This window comes from Nannobrachium achirus, assembly GCF_963921795.1.
Source record: "Nannobrachium achirus genome assembly, chromosome: 12".
NCBI lineage: Eukaryota > Metazoa > Chordata > Actinopteri > Myctophiformes > Myctophidae > Nannobrachium > Nannobrachium achirus.
This window is the reverse complement of record NC_137832.1, coordinates 18597991-18622793: the sequence shown is the minus strand read 5'-3', so window position 1 is coordinate 18622793 and position 24803 is coordinate 18597991. Positions and strand designations below refer to the sequence as shown.

The 24803-nt window shown below is 43.1% G+C and overlaps 2 protein-coding genes across 2 annotated transcripts in view; both read left to right on the top strand.

Annotated features, from left to right (window-relative positions):
- The window catches only part of man1b1b (mannosidase, alpha, class 1B, member 1b), a 182198-nt gene that overhangs the window by 106919 nt on the left and 50476 nt on the right, over nt 1-24803 (top strand). The gene's annotated exons all lie outside the window — the stretch shown is intronic.
- The window catches only part of whrnb (whirlin b), a gene marked incomplete at both ends in the record, with an annotated part of 90176 nt that overhangs the window by 15253 nt on the left and 50120 nt on the right, over nt 1-24803 (top strand). The window contains one exon of the mRNA XM_080738495.1: nt 22908-23081. Within this exon, the coding sequence (XP_080594621.1) occupies nt 22908-23081 (174 nt within the window). The remainder of the gene's footprint in view (nt 1-22907; nt 23082-24803) is intronic.

Here is a 24803-nt window from a genome sequence, read left to right as displayed (position 1 = left end):
GCATTTGTTTCCTCCTGATGAACAAGTCAGCGTGTACGATTCCAAATCAAGCAGCGTCGCAGACTCGCAGTTGCATGAATGCATGGATGTTACACAGACATTGGTGTCCAGAAATGTGTGACCACAGCGCGTATAGTTGCATGGTTGATGACTTGATGTTGCATAGATATTGGTGTACGGGGCTTTTGGTGTGACACCTGGGTTGATTTCCTTTTTCTTTTCTTTTTTATCGGTCAAAATTAACCGTTAGTGCTTACCGGTAACCAATTTCTTATCGGTTTAACGGTAACGGTTAACCGTTGGCCATCCCTAACGTAAATATGTACATCTTTCCACCTGAGATACGGTAGGCTATGTCATGGAGGAATATCAGTTTCCGCTGGGGCTCACTTGAACACCAGCGTCCCCATTCTGGGGGAAGGTTCACCAGAAATAGCAGATCTACAAGCTCACAACGCGTCACAATCGGCTGTAGATGGAAAAAGAACTCATCAAGTACAGTGCAAATCAGGTCTGTTTTACAATGCATGAAGTGATATTGATGAATTCCAATTATTGTCAAATTATTCTGCGGCACCCGTGGACTGGCATCACGGCACCCACTTTGGGAAACCTTGTCATAGAGTGTTCGGCCCTGCCTGTTCATTTCAATGAAGATGCTCTCTAACAGCGCAGGAAGCCACAGAAGTAGGCACCACATTTTGGTGCCCAACTGCGGAAGATTTGAGCACCAAGCATGAGCGACGGTGGTTTCAGATGATAGAAACACGTGCAGTAGCGTTTTAAATGCAGAGGTCTTGCAATACCAGATTTGACCATTGGTGTAAAGTAAAGTACATTTACTCAATGTAATTTTGAGGTATTTTTACTTAACTGGAGTATTAACAATTTTCAATATTTTTACTTCTACTCCACTACATCTTATAGGCAAATATTGTACTTTCACTCCACTACAATTATTTTACAGCTTCGTAGATTTTGATACATTTCAGCGATTTGAAAATAGCCGATCTACAAGCTTTGGACCACAAGGTCAAGGGTGCCTGGGCACCAACAGCTAACTCAACATAATGAGTAGCGCGGCTTGTGCGGCTAGTCGTGCGGTAAGTGCAGGGATAAAACCCTATCTAATACATACAATTCAGCAAACACAAAGTGGTGGCAATTCTCAAACAGAATGTTTAGGCTCCATTCTCTCACAACACCTCTCACAAACATAGCCACCACGTCAAACAAGCGTGAAAATTTTGCACTGTCCACATTTTAAACATGCCACTCTTTGAACCGTATTTATTTCAATTTAACAAAGTTTCGCCTTTCGCCTCATGCAGAGCAGCCAGTCCTGAAGGAGTATCTTGACAGTGCTCATAAACTGGTCACCAGAGTATCAAGTTACAGAGGAGGGGGGAGGGGGGAGGGGAGCTGAGTGGAGGAGAGAGAGAGAGAGAGAGAGAGAGAGAGAGAGAGAGAGAGAGAGAGAGAGAGAGAGAGAGAGAGAGAGAGAGAGAGAGAGAGAGAGAGAGAGAAAGAAAGACGGGGAAGGGCCCGGGGAGCTGAGCGTCCGTATACACCACGTCATCGCATCACCAATACCTTTCACAAAACTTTTTTTTTTTCCAAACATTTTTTTTTTTTCAAAAAACTTTTGTGTGTTTATGTGTTGCCTTGATCCAGACCATAAACTCCACCTACTGTGCATTATTTTAGTCCCACAGGTTTTCTAGAAGGAAAAGAAACACAAAAATATATTGGAAACTTTAAAAGTTTGCCCTTTCCCCCTCATTTTGCTTGTAAAGCTTATCCTGTCGTGTTCTGTGCTCTGTCATGTTTGACACTAACCTGGCTGTGTGCACTATCTGCTTCTCCAGCCCTATTTAATGCACCGTTTTGTATACAGTAAAGGATTTTCTGTACAGTATGTAACAGATGCTGTTGGGAGTGATACAAGATATTGGTCTGTAAACAGTGGCACTATGCTAGTGAATCGTAATTGAATCAAATCGTGAGGCCGGTAAAGATTCACGACTCTAGTATTTCCAGCAAATCCTGCACCTCAAAGCAATTTGGTGAATTTGAATACAACGTATGTACAAGACTGGATAGAGGAGAGCGCACAAAAATGACACACTGTTAATGAGTGTGAGGTTCAAACCAATGATGTTGCAAGCAGATAGAGTGTACCGACTGACTGAGCCCATTGCGTGCACAGGGACGTGCTGGCCATTGGGAAAAGCGGGACAACGAACGGCCGGTTCATTCCCGGCCGGTCCAGGCCGGCCATTAGGAAAAGAATAAAAATAAAATGTCGGCCTTCGTTCCATTGTGGGGGCTGGGTGGCCAACAAAGTAAATCGTCACTGTCGGGCAGAAACCTTGTATCTCCAAGTTTCAAATTTGTACATTTTTTCCAAAAGCAAAGCCTTGCTTCATCATACAAGGCTGTTGCACAAAAGTAGTGAAAACAGCAGATCTACAAGCACACAACGCCTCACGGTGCGAGGCGTTGTGTGCTTGTAGATCGGCTGTTTTCACTAGTTTAAATCATTTTTAAAATGGTTTTGGACATACAAGGTTTCCACCCGACAATGACTAAATATAACTCATGTAATTGGCCCACTGCTGGCTTGTCACTTGTCATGATCTGAACTGGCAAATCTTTGAGTAGCAGCAGCGCTATAGAGAGATCTCTCTCTATAGGTCTCTCTCTATAGGGCGCAATGAGGGCCTCTGCAACTCTTTTTCCTGGGCTAAATCAGGGGCCCAGCATGTCCCTGCGTGCACCCCCGGTAAACACTCCTTCTTTGAGCGCACCGCTGCACCTATACCCTACCAACCATGGGATGTATCGTTCCCAGGAAGGCCTTCGTCAGCACATTTCCACTCTTGACAGAAGCACAGCGCTGCAGAATAAGCATGATCCACTACCGTTGTTGTGCAGCACTAATCCTGTTGCTGTGTAATCAGGTTGTCTGGCACATACGGGTCCGCATGGCGCTGAGCTGTGCTGTTAGCCTGTTCCGTCCTCATTACATCAGGGGCATCAATTGGGTATGGCAGGGGTATGCAGCTGCCATACCCTGGGTCCAGGGGGGAAAATGAAAAGTTACTTTTAAATATAAATCCACAAATGTCTCTTTGTCTATCTGTTCTGGTTAATATGTTGTTAAATTACAGTAAAATAACCACAAATGCAAAGTTTTACAAAATGGTCACTTTAACAAGGTATTTTAATTATATTCTCCACACTTGTATTCTCCCCAGCTTGACAAAATGGTATATTCCCAGGCTCCGCAGGTCAGCTGCACAGGTGCAATGCATTATTGTTAATTGTGGCACGTTTACTAACATGCCAAGTTTAGCTGCACTTGAACAACCGTTCCGGGCTGCCTTATCCAGCCCTAGAAACCGTAGAAATCTGTGTAAAAAAAACTGTCAAAACTCGTTTTTGAGTCGTGAGCATTTAGATCTGCTATTTTCCCAATAGAACTGTTATACAAAATGTAATGCCTCTTTTCAACGAGGACTCCCATCTTTGCCATACCCTAGCTTTTGCTGAACTGACGCCACTGCATTACATGTCTCCCTGTGGCAGTGAAGAGTCGGAGCGTTGCTCTCGGATACGGTGTCCTTGGGATGACTTGTGGTATAGTCCGTTTTTAAGTGGTCCAGATGGAGTGGGACATTCGGGTCACCCAGGCGTGCATTAGCCTTCTAGTGCGCCAAAGGCAAAGCTGTGTGCTTTGCATAAACATCTCATGTTTATGTCATATCTGCTAAATGCTTGTGCCTCCTGTTCCTGTTCTACTTGCGTGAGAATAATGACAACCAGTATCCAACACAAGCAAGCAGACATTTTCAGGCATGACATGTCAGGGTGGGAAAAGGAGAAAGATTTACAAGCTGGATTTGAGCCCACGTGTTGCAAGCAAATCTGAGCCTTTGTGCTGCATGCAGCCTACAGTGGCATCTGCATTATCAGAGCATGTTATGATCAATAAATTGACCCGGCTCTGATCAATGGAACTAACGTAGAATACTTTAAGTTCTTATTTAACAGTATCACAATAAAAACGATTTTCAAGAAACATAATTTATATAGTTTTAAAAATATATATTAATGTTTTATTATTTAAAAAAAATCAGAGTTTTGTCTATTTGGAGATCCACTAGCAATATCCTGACAGCCCACCCATGCACAGGTTGAGAGCGACTGCTATAGACTGATTTCCTGAGCGACGCCATTTAGAGGGGGCCGCCCGTCATTGCCGCGGTGTAAACAGTAGTGTAAAGTACTTTACTTGAGTATTTCCCATTTTCAATCATTTTACTTCTACTCCACCACTGACTGCTGTTTGCACCGCAGTTTGCATCGCCCAGGAAAAGAATATAGTAGACGTTGGTAATGGGGATAGGGGTGGGCGATATGGAAAAATACAATATCATGATATTTTCCCAAGCTGTATCACGATACACGATCTTATCACGATTCTTTTTCATGTTGGTTTTTATCGTTAGACCAGTGGTCCTCAATGTGGGGTCCAGGGAATCTCGGGGTTCCTTTTGGGAGGTCTAAATTGATCCTTACAAGTATGTAACTCTGACAGTATACAAATGAAACCAAATGGACCCTTACGAGTCCATTTGGTTTCATTTGTATGCTGTCAGAGTTGAGGGGAGACCTTGACATTTTAAAGTTTGAGAACCACTGATTTAGACCAAAATGCAGGTTTAAATTAATTCTGCAATGAATCCCTGTATTAACAATTCAACAGGGTTTTTCATAAGGCTCCCTCATTGTATCGCGATAAATACGTTATCTCTGAAAAGGCGTGTCGTTGAGACATTGTATCGCCTCAGCGATATTTATCACCATATCGCCCACCCCTGAACGGGGAGTTATCCTCAGCAGTCAGCTGTGTGACGAGGTCATGTGTGATTTGAGCGGTGGTTATCAGCGCTATACGAGGGTTGCCGTTCCTCAGGGCTTGCCCCATGTCAACTCCCTGTAGGCACCCTTTCCCATCACGACGCAGACCGCCGCTCGCTGCCGTTGCTGTTGTCAAGTGTCCTTGAATGATGTGGCTCTCTCCATTCTTCACAACACAGATGCCAGATAACAGGCGTCGGTGTGTGGGAGGAGGAGTACGGGTGGGCTGGGAATCAGCCTTCCAGTGGAGGAAGAGAAGCCCTAGCTAACAGGCCGCTTGTACTGCACTGTAGCTAGAAGGGAAAATACCTGAGAGCAGCAGACAAGACAAAAATCATTGTGTTTCTGCGAGCTGTGTGTGTGTGTGTGTGTGTGTGTGTGTGTGTGTGTGTGTGTGTGTGTGTGTGTGTGTGTGTGTGTGTGTGTGTGTGTGTGTGTGTGTGTGTGTGTGTGTGTGTGTGTGTGTGTGTGTGTGTGTGTGTGTGTGTGTGTGTGTGTGTGTGTGTGTGTGTGTGTGTGTGTGTGTGTGCAGGGGCATCACACCAAATTCTGGGCCCTGGGTACAAGGATTCACTGCGGGCCCCCCATGAATGTTAACCATTGAAAAATAGCAGATCTACAAGCTCACAGCGCGGCACCGAGTGCCACGCTGCGAGCTTGTATATCTGCTATTTTTGAAAAATCGTGAAAATGTGTGCAAGAAACCTATGTCAAGGACCCCCAAGATGATATGTATTTGGCCACGGACCCCGATCTCAAAATATTTAGTTCCAGGGACCCCCCAGAAGCCAAATTTGAGTTAGAAATGTTCGCTTAAAAAATACACATATTCAAAGATTTTCACACATTTTCACAACTTTTCAAAAATAGCAGATCTACAAGCTCGCAGCGCGGCACTCGGTGCCGCGCTGTGAGCTTGTATATCTGCTATTTTTCAATAGATAAAGTTATTAGGGCCCCTCCACCTTGGGCCCCAGTAACTCAGTCCCACTTTCCTACCCCTTGTGACGCCCCTGCCTGCGTGTCTATGTGCGTGCGTGTGTGTGTGTGCGTGCGTGTGTGTGTGTCTGTGTGTGTGTGTGTGTGTGTGCGTGCGTGCCCCAGGCTGCTGAGGGGTCTTGCGCTCCCTGGTATCAGGTGTGTGATAACAGTGATAGATGAAGGAGCAGAGAGAACCAGCTGGCTTAGGAGATTTGAGGTGACAGACAATTTAGCTCAATGTACCTCCTTTACCAACACAAGCAAGCAGACAAATGCACGCAAACACACACGCGCACGCGCGCGCGCGACACACACACACGCATTTAGGCATGCACACACGCACACACAAGCCACACACACACACGCACACACAGCAGCTACAGAACATGCTTTTAAAAATAAGGAAAAAAGTACACATTACAATTATAATGTGTTGTTATTGTGTGTTGGAGAGAGAGAGAGAGACCTGTGCCCGGGTGTGCACAGTATCTGAGGATTTGAATGTAGTCTCAGAGTCTCAGAAGTAATGTTGGAAGGCCCGTTGGGCAGATCTTTATGCCCATATATGGTGTTCCGTCCGTGTCCAGGCCAGTCTGTGATGTCAGTACTATGACGTCAGAGTATGATGTCAGAGTATGACTTGATGTCAGCATGGTTTTGGACATACAAGGTTTTCACCCGACAATGACGCTATGCTGTATATTCACAAACATACGTAGAACTCACTGCTCAACAGTATGTTTTTTCTTTCATAACATTCATTTTGTTGCATAATGTCACTTACACATAATGTGTAACCTACTGTTTTGTGCTAGTCTTGGAAAGCTTTGCACACAGACACGTGTTTTTTCGCACAGAAAAAAATGACAATTTCATTTTTTTTTTAAGAAAACAATGATTCTCTATGACCTCATGCACACCGGCTCCGAAGTTGCCATGCGGCAGGTGGCTGCGGCAGTGCGTTTTCTTTTTCACGATCGAACCCAGTTCGATTCGTGCGTCTTGTCGCATGCGGTAAAAACTCATTGACTCCTTTATGGGTACTCCTTTTCGGATCCGCAGTGTGGATTCCGCACAGCCTTGCACACCAAATCCAATGCGTTTTAATCATGCAGCAAACGGAAGAAGAAAAAAAACGTGACAAAGCCCTTTACAGTACATAAGTGAAACAAACTGTGACAGTTAATGTCACTGCAGATGACTATACAGTACCTCACACACTCTCTTACAGAGAGACACAGTAAAGTCATCCCCGGCTACAGGTAACTCACTACACCTACAGAACATACATTACAGAGCCACTGATCCTTCTGGCAGCCAGGGCTTGAATCACAGTGATGAACAGTGACAGAGCAGCATGTTCCTCAATCCTCAGGCCCTTTTATAGACGAATCCACATGGCGCTGCCGTGTAGGTAGTCATAACCAGGGGCGTCACACCAAATTCTGGGCCCTGGGTACAAGGATTCACTGCGGGCCCCCCATGAATGTTAACTATTGAAAAATAGCAGATATACAAGCTCACAGCGCGGCACCGAGTGCCGCGCTGCGAGCTTGTAGATCTGCTATTTTTGAAAAATCTTGAAAATGTGTGCCAAGAAACCTATGTTTCCATGTCAGTGATGCTCAAACTTTTTCACGTTAAGGACCCCCCCCCATCTCAAAATATTTAGTTCCAGGGACCCCCCAGAAGCAAACTTTGAGTTACAAATGTTCACTTAAAAAATACATATATTCAAAGATTTGCGCACATTTTCACGACTTAGAAAAATAGCAGATCTACAAGCTCGCAGCGCGGCACTCGGTGCCGCGCTGTGAGCTTGTATATCTGCTATTTTTCAATAGCTAAAGTTACTATAGGGCCCCTCCAACCTGGGCCCTGGTAACTCAGTCCCACTTTCCTACCCCTTGTGACGCCCCTGGTCATAACTGAGCTGTCAGGGTGTTCTCACCGCGACACCTCAATTATGATTACCTACAGTCCTACACGGCAAGCAGAGCTCTATGAATTCGACTATACACCAGGCAGTTGAGTGGCTGATCGCTTGGACAGTGCACAAGTCACTCACTGCACTGTGAACATGAGGCACAGACAACACACACAAACACTGAACAGCATTGTTATCATATTGTTGCTGCATGGTGGAAACCTTGTATGGACAAAACCCTTCCTCTTTTTTGAATGCGATGCTGATGGGACTGATTTTGTTATGGTTAATATCATCTTTTTATCAATTCATATTGATGACTTACCGAGCAAGGTCTGACACAGAGGCCTTGAACACACATGTCTGGATGCAAAGTGAGCATGCACTCACTTTGCACTCACTTTTACGTGTTGTTATGATTTTGGAACCAATCAGAAAGTTCCACGCACTGTAATCCATATACAGTATGCCATTGTTTGATCGCCATCTTGAGAGAGAGAGCTCCAACCATGGAACTGTACAGTATGCGTACTGTATGTCACCTGTCTGACTCTCTCCAAAACAGCAATTTACGAATATACTCCTGGGCTGTCTCTGTGTTTTATTTACGGTTATGGATTAGGATATCTATAACCATATCTAATTTTTACAGTTTAGTTTACAGTTTACAGTTTAGGGTTCTGTCAGCATCCCTGTGTTGGCTGATCTAAGTGAACGGGTGGGGGTTTAGGGGTTGATCAGGTTTTGGAGGTATGGAGGAGCCATACCTTTTGGCTGCTTTGAAGGTCAGCATCAGTGTTTTGTATTTAGTGCGGGCCGCTACCGGGAGCCAGTGGAGGCTGCGGAGAAGGGGAGAGACATGTGAGAACTTAGGCTGGTTGAAGACCAGTCGTGCTGCAGCATTTTGGATCAGTTGGAGAGGTTTAAGTGCACATGCCGGGAGACCAGTGAGGATAGAGTTACAATAGTCAAGTTTTGATATGACAGATGTCTGGATGAGGAGCTGGGCTGCCTCCTTTTACTTATCAGATGCATGGTGAGCTTGCAGATCTGCTATTTTCAAAAATCCTATTCAGATGATGTTCATTTAGACCGGACATACAGTAGCAAACATACGGTTGATAGCGTACTGTATGATGTGGTGTTTGGAGCTGGATGAGTGATGAGTTGCTTGGAAGAGTTCTAATGCCTGATGGTTGCATGCTAGTGTCATGCAACAAATATGTTGCTCTCCAAGCTATTTTAGTTATTTTAGAACTAAAAGAGCTGTGTGACAGCTTTTAGATCTTCTAGGCTATTTTGGGTTTGTAACTAACAGCGACACGCAAATACATACGTACGCAAGTATAATCAATCTTTAAGAGGCCCGATACATACAGTAGATGAAACCACCCATTGACACAAACTGACGTCTGCATGCGCTCGCCCCCTTCCCTCTTTCCAACTCTCCTCAAGCATAAAAACAAACCCGATAGTTCCACCTCGTCCATCCATCATACCAACAACTTCCTCCCTCCCCTACGTCTCTATCCCTGCATCGGTCCTGAGCCATGCGGAGCTGCCGAGAGCTGCACTTCCACCCACTCCATTCCAAATTGAGCATCACGGAGTGCTGCGGGAATGCGCACCGGAATCCAACAGGCACTCGAGTGTCGCTCGTCTCTGCCTGTTACGGTTCTGATCTTTGACTCTCTCTAGCCTGAATGGCTCTGTGCCGGGGGCACACTCAGGCCCGGAATAGAAACAACAAGCTATACTTCTGACTAAACGTTTAATTCTCTGTGGTGATATAATCATGCATGCAGTGAATGGACTTTCTCTTTGTTATAGTGAGACACGGCCGGATCGCTTGCAGTGGTCCCTCGTCTATTTAGTGTATCTAGGTCAGACTTTTTGTTTCATCAAGGGCCTGCACATCCACATAAACACAATGTACAGCCTAAGGATGTGATAACCCACGGTTAAGGGGGCATTTTAATGGTTTGGTGTTTTTCAACTGATAATGGATGAGAAAACAGAGTTATGAATAATTCTGTCCCCTGTTGTTGAGGTATTTGCTTCAGTACATTTTGCACATACGTAGAATTTGTCTGTAGGAGGAGCAGTGGCTGCCCTTAACTCTTTTACTGCTACAATAAAGAGGTGGTGCCGTAGTTTTGTTCTTTTTCTGGTTTTCATGTGTCTATGAGGTTGTACTTCATTAGACCCCCTGGTGTGGTTGTTATGAGCAATTATGTATTCCCTTTGTCTTTTGGATTTCTTCCTGGAGGCTGACACCTTGTGGGTCAAAAGTGCCGATCCAAAAACGGTGATTCAATGACATCATATAATCATCCCCTGCCCTTTGGGTGTGGCTAAATTCATCTGGGTCACCACCCACCTGAACAACCAGGCATACTTAATGAACTGGTGGGTGTGGCCACATAAAAAAACGAATTTTAACTCTTTCTGTACACTCTTTTGGAAAAAACCTCTTCCTAGTATAATCATAATACCTGATAATCATGTTTTAGGGTGGAAATAAATCATGGCACTGCATCTTTAAGGATTTAAGGATGTCTTAAACTGCCATCAAAGTAGCTTAAAAGTAGCATATCTTTGCGACGTTATAGAAAAATATCATCCATTATTTCCAAACGCAGTCTTTTGTAAAATACCGGCGTATTTGTCATCGAGCCAAACTGACTGCAGGGGGCAGCCATTTGCAATGAACGAGGCTCGCAAATGTCCCTCGCTCGCACCAGTTTAGAGCATGGAAATGGAGAAACTAGATCCAGGCATAGAAAACGGACAGAAAAGTGATTCCGCTGCTGTTGTCTATGTGTGGTCAAGATTTGAGACCAGCGTTACGGGAGATGCTTCTACCACTTTTTGTGGTCACATGTTCAAATACTGGATTCTGATTGGCTTAAAACAGTGGTAAATCAGTCAACAACCTTGAGTTGGCTCATGGACCCCGCCCACTGAAACAATTAATGATTGTAACTGAAGATCCTTGCAAGTTACAACTGTGTTTTCTTTCATTTATATGGTAGAAGTTCAAGTGGTAGAAAAGCAATTTACCATTCAAGGTCGTGGGTTGTTGGCTGATTTACCACTGTTTCACTCCCTCTCATGGTAAATGGCTTACTTCTACTGTAGACCCACGCGGCACGCACCACCCCTCATCTGCTCACAGTAATGAACGAACAAACAGCTGCTCGTTCATGGCTGTTGGACAGATAGACTGAGCACAGCTAGGCCAGAGTCCACTGACCGTCTGATTCCCAGACAGCCTCTCTACGCACTCAGCAACTGTATGGCCCTGGCCGCCCGTATATTGCTGGTTTTAGGTCCTTGTCCTGTAGAACAGTGGTTCCCAAACGTTTTAGCTCGATCGAGACCCAAGAGAGAAATCATTAGACGTTTGCTAGTGAAAACAGCAGATCTACAAGTTCGCAACACGTTGCTTTGCGCCGCGTTGTGAGCTTTGGTTATTTCCACTACTTCTTAAACATTTGTTTTATAATTTTGGGAATTTCTTAGATTTTTCTTTTATTTATTAATGAAATTCATTGCATTTATTTTATTTTTAATTCATGAAAATCTAAACTTGTGGGGGAAAGTTTTTTTTTAAATTTTTTGAAATTATAATTAAAAACAAAATAGGAAACAAATAATTAAAGGTACCCACAGTTTGGAAACCAGTGCTGTAGAACATGACTTTATAAAGAGAAGGGGTAAACAGTAAACACCTCGGATTGCCTGTGCATTGCTAATGGCTGTATTTAAGCACACAAACAGGGACTCCACATAATGCCCTTTATTACAGAGTTGGCTGTTTTAATAATACTGCACAGTCCATAATTAATCAAACTAAAGTGGTATGACAGGAACATAATCGAGGGCTTTGCCCCTCAGCGAATAAATATTGTATTGTTTTTTTGTTTTGTCAGTCTGTCCTTGTATCCAGGGGAGTGTTTTGCTGAGTATGCAAGATTGTATTCTCTGCTTCACGTTCAAGTAGTCACACATAATTATGCCCACCTGTACAACCACAGTGTTTCTCTTGGCCACTGAGGGACTTAGGCCGGATTTACACAGCAGTCAAATCCAGCCCAAATCCGATTTGGTTCTCAAATCTGATCTTTAGGCCCGACTTTTCACACTGCATTTGCAAGTGACCAGATCAGATCTGTGCGTTCTGATTTATTTTAACAGCGGCAGCCCATAGCTGCCCTGCGTCTACATATCTGCTTTGGTTACCGTGGTAACGACGTCGGCATCATGACGTTACATTACTTTCAGGAAATGCGGCATAACAGACAAGCGACAACAACAAAAACAAACACATGTTACAATATTGTTTTTCTCTCTTCTTTTCTTTACTCTTGTGTTTCGCTCTTCTCTCTGGTTTTATCTATTTAGCTCACGTGTTTTCTCTCTCCTCTCTTGCTGTAATATGCGCTGTAATCAATTAGTATATACTCACGCTCTGTAATGACGTCGGCGCTCGGGTCGCGCAGCAAGTGACGTTTGGACAGTTTGATGTGACTTGCATGTGACTTGCGTATAACTCAATGGGGTGGATGTGGTTACTGCTTTCAGACTGAGACAGATGTCCTCAGATCCGATATGGATCGGATTTGAAAACACCTCTGGATGTGGTTTTTCAAAATCGGATTTCATGTGACCTGCATGTGACCTGTCTGGATTTAGACTATTTAAAGAAATTGGATTCCACTTGTGATGTGACTCAGATCTGATTCAGGCTAGATTTCAGTGGCAGTGTAAAGCCGGCCTAATGGAGCTCATTCTTTTCCCTTGCTCACACCTTTCTCAGCTAGAGATTTAAACCGATGATGTTTTGGGTCATAAACCCCCCTAATCCTCTCTTAGCCTTCCATCAAGCTGCAGCACTTTAAGGCTAATTATACTTCATCACTACTCACTTGAGAAGACACGGTGCATTTTCGACTGAAAGAAAAAGGTGTCTAAAAATAGATTAGCCTTTAGAGGGCAGTCTGCTGTCCTCCTTTGATACGTTATTGGTACAGACAAAAAAAGAAGCTTAGATCCAGAAATCAAATGTTAGAAATCAGCCACAGAAGTATATGTGCTTCCTGCTCCGTTTTATATTCTTCTCGCATCCTATCAAAAAACAAAGACAATCCCTTTACTAACAAACAAAGACACTGGTTGCCTGTGTCTCAACACCTCTCTATCAGTCTCCACTGCACCTATTCAAACAGAACAGACGGGCCATGGCATCAATCGCATGCTATTCTTGCCCAATCAAAAGGGTATACGGCAGTGTGCAACAGCAGGACTGTGCACGTGTGACATCTATCGTTCGTTACTGTAGTCGATGTGTGTTGGATACTTGGATCAGACATATCGTCGTTGTCAGGTGGAAACCTTGTATGTCTAAGACCGTTCGTTTTGTATTTATCATTTTAAAAATGAACCAAACTAGTGAAAATAGCAGATCTACAAGCACACAACGCCTCGCACCGCGAGGCGTTGTGTGCTTGTAGATCGGCTGTTTTCACTACTTTTGTGCGTCAGCCTTGTATGATGAAGCAGGACTTTACTTGGTGAAAAAAAGTACACATTTGAAACTTGGAGATACGAGGTTTCTGCCCGACAGTGACGATATACATAAATACATAAATAGTTCACCTCCCACCATGTTCTTTAAGCACTCTCTTTTTCTGTCTTAAACTCCAGAGTAATCTTTCTTCCATCGCTCTTCTTTCGTCTTTGCAACGTCTCTCTCTCTCTCTCTCTCTCTCTCTCTCTCTCTCTCTTTCTCTCTCTCTCTCTCTCTCTCTCACTCCATCTCTCTTTTGCTTTTAATGGTGTTTCTGGGGCTGCAGTCTTTCGGGGGCCGGTTGTGGCAGCCTGAGCGTGCCAGCAGCCTACTTAGTGTTCTGGAACCATCTGCTGGGACTGCAACGCTTCTCCCCGGGTGGAAAACAGGGTAAAACGGCCCCCGGAATTAGAGAGCTGGAATTGCAGTAATCGGCCCAGGAGCGGCATTTCGGCTGAGTCAGGCAAACATTTAAGTTCATAGGCATATGGAATCACTCTCTCACACAGACCTTACTGGTGGACTAATGGGGAGATTTCTTTCAAAACACATGGTCTGTTTGTCTGTCGGTCTAATCTTCTATATAGAGTTCAAGTTGTTTGTGGCAGGCGGGCGGACAGAGAGAGAAGGGGATGGGGAGAGAGACAGAGAGATTGAGAGAATGAATCCGTAGAAAGTTGATTAAAAACAGGAGAACTGATTCCGGACGAGCCCCCAATGTAACAACCTGGATTCGAACCCGGCTCATCCGTGTGGGAAATCAAATCCTGACACCTACCAGCAAATTGAAATCCCTCCTGGCAAGGGTAGACACTTCTTGGCTTAAGGCACGGCTACTCTGCCACATAGGAATCCAGTACTTCACTCAAAAGAAATGAAATAAATCTATATCGAGTGTTTTCTGTGATTTTGTCACAATGAATGACAAAGCCTTGAACATGACCGACCAGAGAGCTGGACAGAAAGAGGAAGGATATACAAAACCTTGTCTGTTAAATTATCCCCCTGGTGTGCACCCCCACAAACCGCAACCTTGGATTCAGCCAGTAGTGCATCGGGCCAATCCATCATGTCTCTGAGATGTCTCTGAGGGGTGTGTTTGTGTGTGTGTGTGTCAGTTCAGGGTGATAATGAAGTGTAGGCTATTGTAACCTGAGTGGGGCTGATGTATAGTGTGACCTCAGACCTGACAAATCATAAATACCTGACAATTAACATATTTGGGATTGTGTGCAATAGACATTAAAATGTGTGTGTGTGTGCGCGTGTGTGTGTGTGTGTGTGTGTGTGTGTGTGTGTGTGTGTGTGTGTGTGTGTGTGTGTGTGTGTGTGTGTGTGTGTGTGTGTGTGTGTGTGTGTGTGTGTGTGTGTGTGTGTGTGTGTGTGTGTGTGTGTGTGTGTGTGTGTGTGTGTGTGTGTGTGTGTGTGTGTGTGTGTGTGTGTGTGTGTGTGTGTGTGGTACTTGCCAATCGCTGTGTGCATATACAAATGTGCCCTCTGTGTCTGTGCATGTTTGTGCATGTTTACAGTACCGTATATGCAGACTAGACCCCTTGACTAATCATACATTGTCCTTGAATGTGACTTCCACTTTGGGCTTGTGATGAAGATCGGTGGCCCTCTGATGCATCGGTGCACGGGACTGGCGGAACGAAGCGTCATCGTATTTATTGCGCACAAAATAGCAGATCTTTAAGCTCACAGCGCGTTGGGGATGTGCCCCGTCGTGAGCTTGTAGATCAGCTGTTTTCTGTGGCACGACAGTCCGCCGTACGTTTAAATTAGGCTTGACTGTCTCAGTGCTGAGGCATACACTGTACATCTATCAACACGTCGGGGGTGGCCATTCATAAACGTCACATAACCATTGTTCAGTGAGCAGGAGGGGAGCCTTTCTGCAAAGGTTTATTGTTTATTGCTGTATCTATTTTTGTATGGTTTAGTGCTGTATGTATTGTTCATTAATCTGCACTTTCTTTTTAAACTCTGTCTCTGTTTTACTCTTTGCCACTGTCATCCCTGGAATTTCCACCCGGGGGGATTAATAAAGTGTTATCCTATCCTATCCTGAAAGAGAAAGAAAGATTCAAATCTTAAAATACTCTCCCCCTATAATAAAATGTTACAATGAAGATGGTTGAAACCAGAGGAGAAGAAAGGGACTTTTTATAGCAGGGAATGACTTATACCGTGTTCCCTTTGTTCATTTCCAGATGAGGTTGATTGTGTGATTTGCTATAAAATGTCGTGTGAGAGGTTCAGGTACATTGAACAAGGAGAGGCCACCTCTGGGACCTTGACAAGCTTTTTAATGAAGACAGAGAGAGAGAAAGTAAAGGAACATAATCAAATAGACTTGGCAAGCGACACATGCTGCAGGGCAATGGCACATTCTAACAGATGTATGCCCCATTTTATAACGTTTTGTACCATACAAGCTCACAACACATTGCATCACAACATATTGTGAACTTGTACTCACCTCCTTTAGGGGGGATATCGTTCAATTACATTTTAATAAAGTGTCCAATCATAAGTTGTCTCAAGATGTAGAGAAGAGCAGGGGCGCCACAAAGGGGGGAAAAGTGGGACTGAGTTACTAGGGCCCAAGGTGGAGGGTCCTTCATTATATTATACTTTAGCTATTGAAAAATAGCAGATATACAAGCTCACAGCGTGGCACCGAGCCGCACTGCAAGCTTGTAGATCTGCTATTTTTGAAAAGTCGTGTGCAGATCTTTGAATATATGTATTTTGTAAGCGAACATTTGTAACTAAAATTTTGCTTCTAGGGGGGTCCCTGGAACGAAATATTTTGAGATGGGCGTCCGTTGCCAAATACATATAATTTTGGGGGTCCTTCACATGAAAAAGTTTGAGCACCACTGACATAGAAACATGGGTTTTTCCAAAAAGAAGACATTTATAGAATTGGTTAAAAAATATTCAAAGAGTTGTACAAATGTTCAAGACAAAAATAGCAGATCTACAAGCTTGCAGCGCGGCACTCGGTGCCGCGCTGTGAGCTTGTATATCTGCTTTTTTTCAATAGTTAAAGCACAAAATAATGCCTAATAATGCGTTCCCAGTCTAAATGGGTTAAACCCCCTCCTCCCCCCTACGAAGAACATTCATGGGAGGCCCGCAGGGATTCCTCACACCCAGGCCCCAGAATTTGGTGCGACACCCCTGTCTGTAAGTTTTCATTACAATTGCATTGATGGGACATGAACGCACCCAACCAAAGGGAGGAAGAGAAGAGAGAGGAGATGAAAGAGAAAGGGTAGAGGAGACAGGAGGAGATGGAGAGGTCCCCTCCCTCATTTTGCCTTTTACTTAGTTCTTACCCTTTTAACTTTGTAAGACGATTAGTGAGATAAGCAATCTAGCTACGTAGGCTTTATCATAAAGGATGGTTTTTAATCTAGTCTTAAATACACAGAGCGTGTCTGCCTCACGGACCGTAACTGGGAGAAGTTACTCCACAGCCGAGGTGCCTGAAAGGCTGAAACTTAAAGAGGTGGTGCCATAGTTTTGTACTTTTTCTGTTTTTCATGTGTCAATGAGGTTCACAGTACTTCATTAGACCCCCTGGTGTGGTTGTTATGAGCAATTATGTATTCTTTTTGTATTTGTGGTTTCTACCCGGAGGCTGCCACCTTGTGGGTCAAAAGTGCCGGTCCAAAAACACAGATACAATTACATCATAGAATCAACCCCTCCCCTTCAGCTGGGTCACCACCCACCATTTTTTTAGCTCTTTCTGTACACTTTTTTTGGAAAGAATCTTCCTCCTAGTATAATCATAATAGCTGATAATCATGTTTAGAGGGGGGAAAAAATCATGGCACCCCATCTTTAAATGCACTGCCTCCTGTTCTAACCTTAGATATTTTTTGGAACATCAAGCATTTTTGCATACTGGGAACGCACTGGTGTTTTAGCAGGCATGTTGAGTTATTTAAGATATCGTGGTCCAGTGAAGGAGAGTAAATATGAATACAAATAGAATTAGTACAGAAAGGACCTCTTTAAGTTGTTTGATGCAATTAAGAGGTCATGTGTAACTTTCACCAGTGCCGTCTCTGTGCTATGTTGTGCTCTGAATCTTGTCTGAAAACCTTCAAATAAATTCTTATGTAAAAAGTCACTGCTTGGCGACAAGGATCTTGGCGAGAAATGGAAGGTTGGATCAGGAGAGGGTCAGACTGGAGACAGGCTGTTGGTTTAAAAGATGAAAACATTAAGTAAATTAAGAGAGCTTGATTCTAGTCGAAATATACATTAGTTTGTAAAGCCATCTGAGGACAGTCCAGTTGGAGTTGAGAGCAGCAGGTTGTCAATTTGATCTCTGATAGTTTTAAATTATTTATAGGAAACAGGAAGATAAGAGTCGGGGAGTAGACATAGTTGGGGGCCTTAGGGAGATAGAATGGTAATTTCGTGCTAATCAGTCTAAGGCCTAATCTACACCAATACGAATTCCACTTCCCCGGGTTGGCCCTCTATGCCTCCACACGGCCCTCTGTAGAAAAAAAATTCTGCCCACATGAAAACGCAAAACGCTATAAATCCCTGTCTGCGCGTCATTGCAATCATTGCAGCGCAGCTATCTATAGGCTATGCATCGTCAAGTTTCACAATCTTCACACTTTAACATGCACAATTGCTATTTAAACATTAATTTTATATTATTTTATATTGCGGCATGAGCTGTGAGTTTGAGTGAACAGACATACTGTACAATAGATGCAGACAGACAGACAGACAGACAGACAGACAGACAGACAGACAGACAGACAGACACTACATAGTGTACAGTCAAACCCTGTTTCTAGCTTGTCATTTTGCCATGCTGTAAACACACTCACAAAATTAAGTCTGAAATCATGGCACTTCTCAAAGAAACATATAGTAATTGACACTGACACTGTTATACAAACTTTCAGAGCTTACTGAGAGTGGAGCACTGTGATTGAAAATCATTATATACTGTGGTTTCCCTATATAATCCCTCTATGACTCGTTCAGACAATTTGCATCTCTTCCTTTCCCCCTCTCTCTTGACTTTCTCTCTCTGTCTCCTCTGTTGTCTTAATCTTGGCTCATTTGGCTGCATGAGTCATGAGCAAGGGATGACCTTGAAGACCCGCTAATTGCATCTTCATCTCAAAACAGCACACACACATTACCAGGAACATGTCTTCATAACGTCGTCTTATTTTTCATGTTTATTCTCATTGGAAAGGACAGGCTGTACTTCCTTTCCAAAATGCCCGGGAGGTTCTTAGAATTTTAAACACCTGGCTCCTCTTTTGATTTAGGTGAGCCAAAAAGCAGCTTTGGCAAACATGCCCCTTATTAATTGTATTAGCTTCAGCTGTGAATATCCTGCTTTCAAGGTCTATTGATTGCAACATAACTTTTGGTCACAGGTGACAGCAATGACTTTTGCTCAGGTGTAGGCTACTCTACTCTCTAAGAATAATGAAGAAGTATGGGCAGTGCCATCTTTACTGGAAATAAGTTATATTTTTTGTTATATGTTTTAGGTACATTCTTGTGGACTCTGCCATTGGTGTATGAATGTGTGTGTGAATGGTTGAATGTAATGCACACTCGCTTTAAAGAGCCTTTGATAAAGGCGCTATATAAATGCACCATTTACCATTTAGTGGGGGGATGGACGGACACGACAATTACTGCAGTAAACTCCTACCTCATGAGGTAGAATGGATATCCATGAGGCAAAATATGTAGTTGTCCTTGGTTTCCTGTTGGAGTTGGATACACGCCCATAGTTTGCATAACTGACTGCAACTTGTGGGTAGCTTGCACTAAAAATAATTTCACTCCTGTACTTTTACACCTGTATAGCTGTGAATGTGATGTGACAATAAAGTGAAGCTGAAGTACAGTAGTCGAAAACGTAGAGCACACTACTGAATCAGGGCTACCCAGTTTTTAGTTTGATTTGTTTTCAAATTATATCCTCCTATCCGAATAATGTACTGTACATGGTTTTACAACCAATTTGTGAATTTCCATCTGACTGCAGAAACAAATCCTCCATATCCATCCATTTACAGTATCTGTCCTTGTGTTTAAATATGTACCCCAGTCTTGAGGTTCAATGTTCTCGTCTTAAGGAAGAAAACCCAAGGCCTCAATACATTTTTACACTAATGGTACCAAACAGATGCTCCTGAGAAACTCTAGCCGTGGCTGTTAACCTTTACTGGGAAAAAAAAAATCATTCCAGACTGTAAAATAGCTGATGTGGTGTCATGAACACAAATCCAGGAGAGAGCACTATTATATAAGAAAACATGTTGCCAGTTACAATACAATGTTTCAGCACCAAGGACAGTGCACATGGATCTACGTCCATTGGAGAATGATTCAGCACCACTGCTGAATACAGTGCCATGGATTTAAAGTCTCTTGTGGTTTAAACAGCACGGATACTTAAATCATGAGTATTTTTCTCCTCCTTAAAACATATCTAAAGGAACTTTACAAAATACCAATGCAAGGCGTTGTGAGCATGTCGATATGCTATTTTCACAATTTCTGCCTCTAATATTTGAGCATGTAGATCTGCTAGTTTCACAATGTCTGCCTCTAATATTTGAAGAGAAATAAAACGCTAGCACACTGCTCTTCTTCAGACTCAGTCTGAAGAAGAGCAGTGTGCTCGAAACGTCACTTGTATTTGGTGCAATAAAAGCACTTATTCGCATATGAGCCCTCAGTGTGCTAGCGTTTTATTTCTCTTTTAGTATTCTACTCGTCGCTTAGCACCTGCCCAACTTGGGTTAGGAATGTGCATGTCAGCTTCCTTTTTTCATGCCTCTAATATATGACAATTAGGCCAATGTTTAACTTGTCATTTTAGAGGTATTTTAAATTCCTTATATTGTCACTAGAAACATGCATATACCCTCTATAAACTTAAACTTTATGTTGGTTTCTTTACTGTTGAGTGAGAAAACAATGTTACATCATCTGGGGGCCCGCCAAAATCATTTGGGGGACCCCCAGGTTGAGAACCACTGCTTTAATTGACCAGACACATGTATCATGTCGGGGTTGGAGGAGTACTCGTTTAGTGTCCCTTAACACATTAGATGCCAGGGGTTTTGCACCGTGCACACGCACGATTGTCCTCCAAAAACACCTGGCCCCGAACTAGGATATAGAGATACGAAGGAGATCTCCTCCTTTGGCGTCAAATGTACTTCCATTGACTAGGATAGTGTTTCTCAAACATTCAAATTTCAAGGTCTCCCCTTAACTCTGACAGTGTACAAATGGAACCAAATTTGGTTCCATTGTACACCGTCAGAGTTATAGTTTTGTATGGGTCAATTTAGACTCCCCTAAAGGAACCCACAGAGTCCCTGGAATCCACTTTGAGAACCACTGGACTAGGAAGTCTGTAGTGAGCAACAGCAAAGAGTTTCGTGCCCTGAACTGAACCTGGATTCAGTGATTGCTATGTCTAAAAGACGAGATTTACTTGGTAGAACACTAGATGGGCAGTGCACGAGAAAAGACCAGGATTTTCACGGGGAAGCTTTGAAAAGACATTAACAAAAAGGCATGATTTTTGGCGGAGCAGTTCTGACCTGCTGAAGCAGCACAACTGCTGATAGGCTATTTCAGGACCATGGTCAGTGCAATGGATTTCTGACCAATTATTTTCTCAAACCTCAGTCAGATAAAGGATGAAAAAGAAAGGCAGACTTAAACTAGTGGGGCAGGCAAACCAAGGATAGAAGGGAAATTAATACAGAGTTTGACATTCAGTGATGTGATGTTGGATGCCCATACAGCCAGCCAGGGACGTGCTGGCCATTGGGAAAAGTGGGACAACTCCCGAACGGCCGGTTCATTCCATTAGGAAAAAAATAAAAATAAAAGCAGAAATTCCAAAGAAAAATATTAAATGTTGATGCACGAGGCAATGTTGAGACAACTTGAGTCATAGCAAGCTCTTCCCTTGATGTCCTGCCTGATATATTCTTTGCTGTGTGCCAGTATCACAGATAGTACATCTTCAAGCTAATAATGTGCTGCAGCATGTGTTGTTAGCTTGTAGATGTATATCTGTTACTTTTGGTGGGCAACACCTGTGTGCAGCTAAGTATAACCCATTTAGGCCTAGAATTATTGAATGCTTTAACCAGTGAAAAATAGCAGATATACAAGCTCACAGCGCGGCACCGAGTGCCACGCTGCGAGCTTGTAGATCGGCTATTTTTGAAAAAGTTGTGAAAACTTTACGTTTTTTTTAATGTTTTGAATTAATAATAAATAAAAACAAAATGTAGGAACCCAAAAATAAAGGGACCCACAAAAATGTGTCTGTGACCCACAAATGCCCCCATGTCCCCCATGCCAGCGTACCTTCTGTTTGGAGCATACTCAATCCAAACTGGATGCAAACCTTAGAGGTAGGGCTCAATCATGCAGGATCAATAGAAGGCGGTGACCTGCAGTGGTGTAAAGTAGCTAAGTACATTTTCTTAAGTACTGTACTTGAGTACAATTTGAGGTACCTGTACTTTACTTGAGTATTTCCAATTTCCAATACTTTTACTTTTTCCACTACATCTCGGATCCAAATATTGTACTTTTACTCCACTACGTTTATTTGAAAACTTTAGTTACTATTTACTTTGTAGACATAAATTATAATATTAAAAAAAACATACATACACCACTTTAGCCTTATTTTATCCCTTGGCTATTTGAAAATAGCCGATCTACAAGCTCACGACGCGGTGTGAGCTTGTAGATCTAATATTTTCAAGCATTTTGTACTTTTACTTTTGCCACTTTTAAGTACATTTTGATGCCAATAATTTCATACTTTTACTCAAGTACATTTTGAATTCTGGACTTTTACTTGTTAGGGTGTCCTCACACCAAAATACCTATGAGAGTGGAATCCGCGTTCCGCCAATGCATTTCAATGATAAGGGAGCGTTTTTTGCAGAAATCCTCTGCTGGCATGAAACCGCTTCACTCTCATTGAAATGCATTGGCGGAACGCGGATTCCACTCTCATAGGTATTTTGTTGTGAGGGCACCCTAAGGCTGCAGCCACACCAAAATACCTAGAGTGGAATCCGCCAATGCATTTCAATGAGAATGGAGCGGTTAGAGGATTTCTGCAAAAAAATGCTCCATTCTCATTGAAATGCATTGGCGGATTCCACTCTAGGTATTTTGGTGTGAAGGCACCCTTACGGAGTACTTCTACATTGCTGTATTGATACTTTTACTTAAGTATAACATGTCAGTACTTTTTACAACACTGGTGGTGACCTGCATGAAAGGGACTCGCGTAGCTTCCCTCCAGACGGAACCTTTATCAATAAATCCGAGGCATGATCCACTTCATGCAAGACTTTATAAAATAAACATCGACTTCTGCTGCGAAATATATTTCTCTCACGCTCCTCACCCTCACCGATCTGTTGTCTCCTCCAGGTTCTGAAGGGATGCAAGAGGTTGGCCATGTCAGTGTGCTCAGTGGGGCGCATTCCTGGAGGCTACATGAGCAACCACGTGTACAGCTGGGTGGACCCCCGGGGGCGCGGCGTGTCACCTCCCCCCGACATGCCCGAAGGCACCAGACGCTGTCATGACATGGAGGAGCGGACAGTAAGGACACACACACACACACACACACACACACACACACACACACACACACACACACACACACACACACACACACTAGGGCATTCACCAAATATTAGAATATTAGAATATTCTAATATCAAAGTCACTATTCGATGTTGTTCACCAAAGTCGAATATTCGGTTATTTAATAAAAAAATATATTGTTTTCTCTTTAAAATATATATAGTTTTTAAAGCTTGGCTAGATAGGAAGTCATAAGAATGAGTTGTCAATGCCCTATACCAGGGGTTCTCAAACCTTTTTAGGCCATGACCCCCAAAATAAACATATTTGAACTGGGGACCCACACCCTGACAAGCACTTGGAATTGTAGGTGTTACATCTAATGTGACTCGGTTCCGCAGATAAATATTGTGAAAATAGCAGATCTACATGCTCACAACGCCTCGCAACGCGAGGTTGCGAGGCGTTGTGAGCATGTAGATCGGCTATTTTCACAATGTTCGCCTCTTGCTTACTTAATATTTGACAGTTTGGCGAGTCCTGTCGAATATTCGACTATTCGAATACTTTGAGGTCGAATAATTCGAATACTAAAAATCACTCTTCGTGAATGCCGTCACACACTAGGGCTTTCACTTCAAGCATTTTTTACAGATCGACTAGTTGAAGCCACTGGTAGTCGACTAGTCGTTAACATATTATGTCATAATAAAGAGCGCTGTGGCACGGCTTTCACAGCAGCCAAGTTACCATGACGGATACTCACACACAAACCCCACGTGTGCAAGTCAGTGCAACAACAAGACCAGCTGCTACAGTAATAGAAAGCCATGCTTACTCACCAATAGCTGCTGTCTCTCGTAAACAAAGGACATATATCCATTTCCATGGTCGGCTAGCCAGGCTAGCTGGCTAGCTCGCTACACAACACAAACACTCCTCTGTCTTTTAATTACTTCTAATCAAACGAACGTGCGGAACGTCTGTCGGTCTGTTCGTTGTAGCAAGAACTGGCCTGTCCTCACTTGCTGCTATGATCGCGCTACGATGTTATACTGTTAAACAACTATATTCTGACTGTAGGACTAGTCTCACAACTCACTGCTGTGTGCAGACGCGACACGGAGCACTTTAGGTGAACTCTGGGTGAACTCCACTCCACTGTCTTTGGGAATATTAACCCCTCGGTGGGGAGATGCAGCAAGGTGTGTGTGTGACTGGATAATAATATTCCGTTTGTAATGGTTGTTAGACATAAAACAACTATAATCGAATTGAAATGAGTTTGCTAGGTCTTCAGAAAAAAAAAGAAAAAAAAAGAAAATATTTTTTTTAAATTATTTTTTTTTCGACTTTTCGACTAGTACCTACAAGATCGACTAGTGGTTATACTAGTCGACTAGTCAACTAGTTGACTAGTCGGTGAAAGCCCTATCACACACACACACACACACACACACACACACACACACACACACACACACACACACACACACACACGCAGGCTTTCCAAAACTTTGATTTAACTTTTCTCTTCCCTTCTCATCTCCTTTAAGGCCATTTGCTATATGATGATAATATGCTACAACATTGGCCTAATAACTGGCCAATAACATCTGATACTGATGCTGGATGGTAATCTTGATAGCAAGATCAATGTTTGAATGAAACTTGGGTCATATACTGAGAGTTAAATGTGGAAGGGTCCAAGTCTGAGAATGTTGACCAAATGCTAAT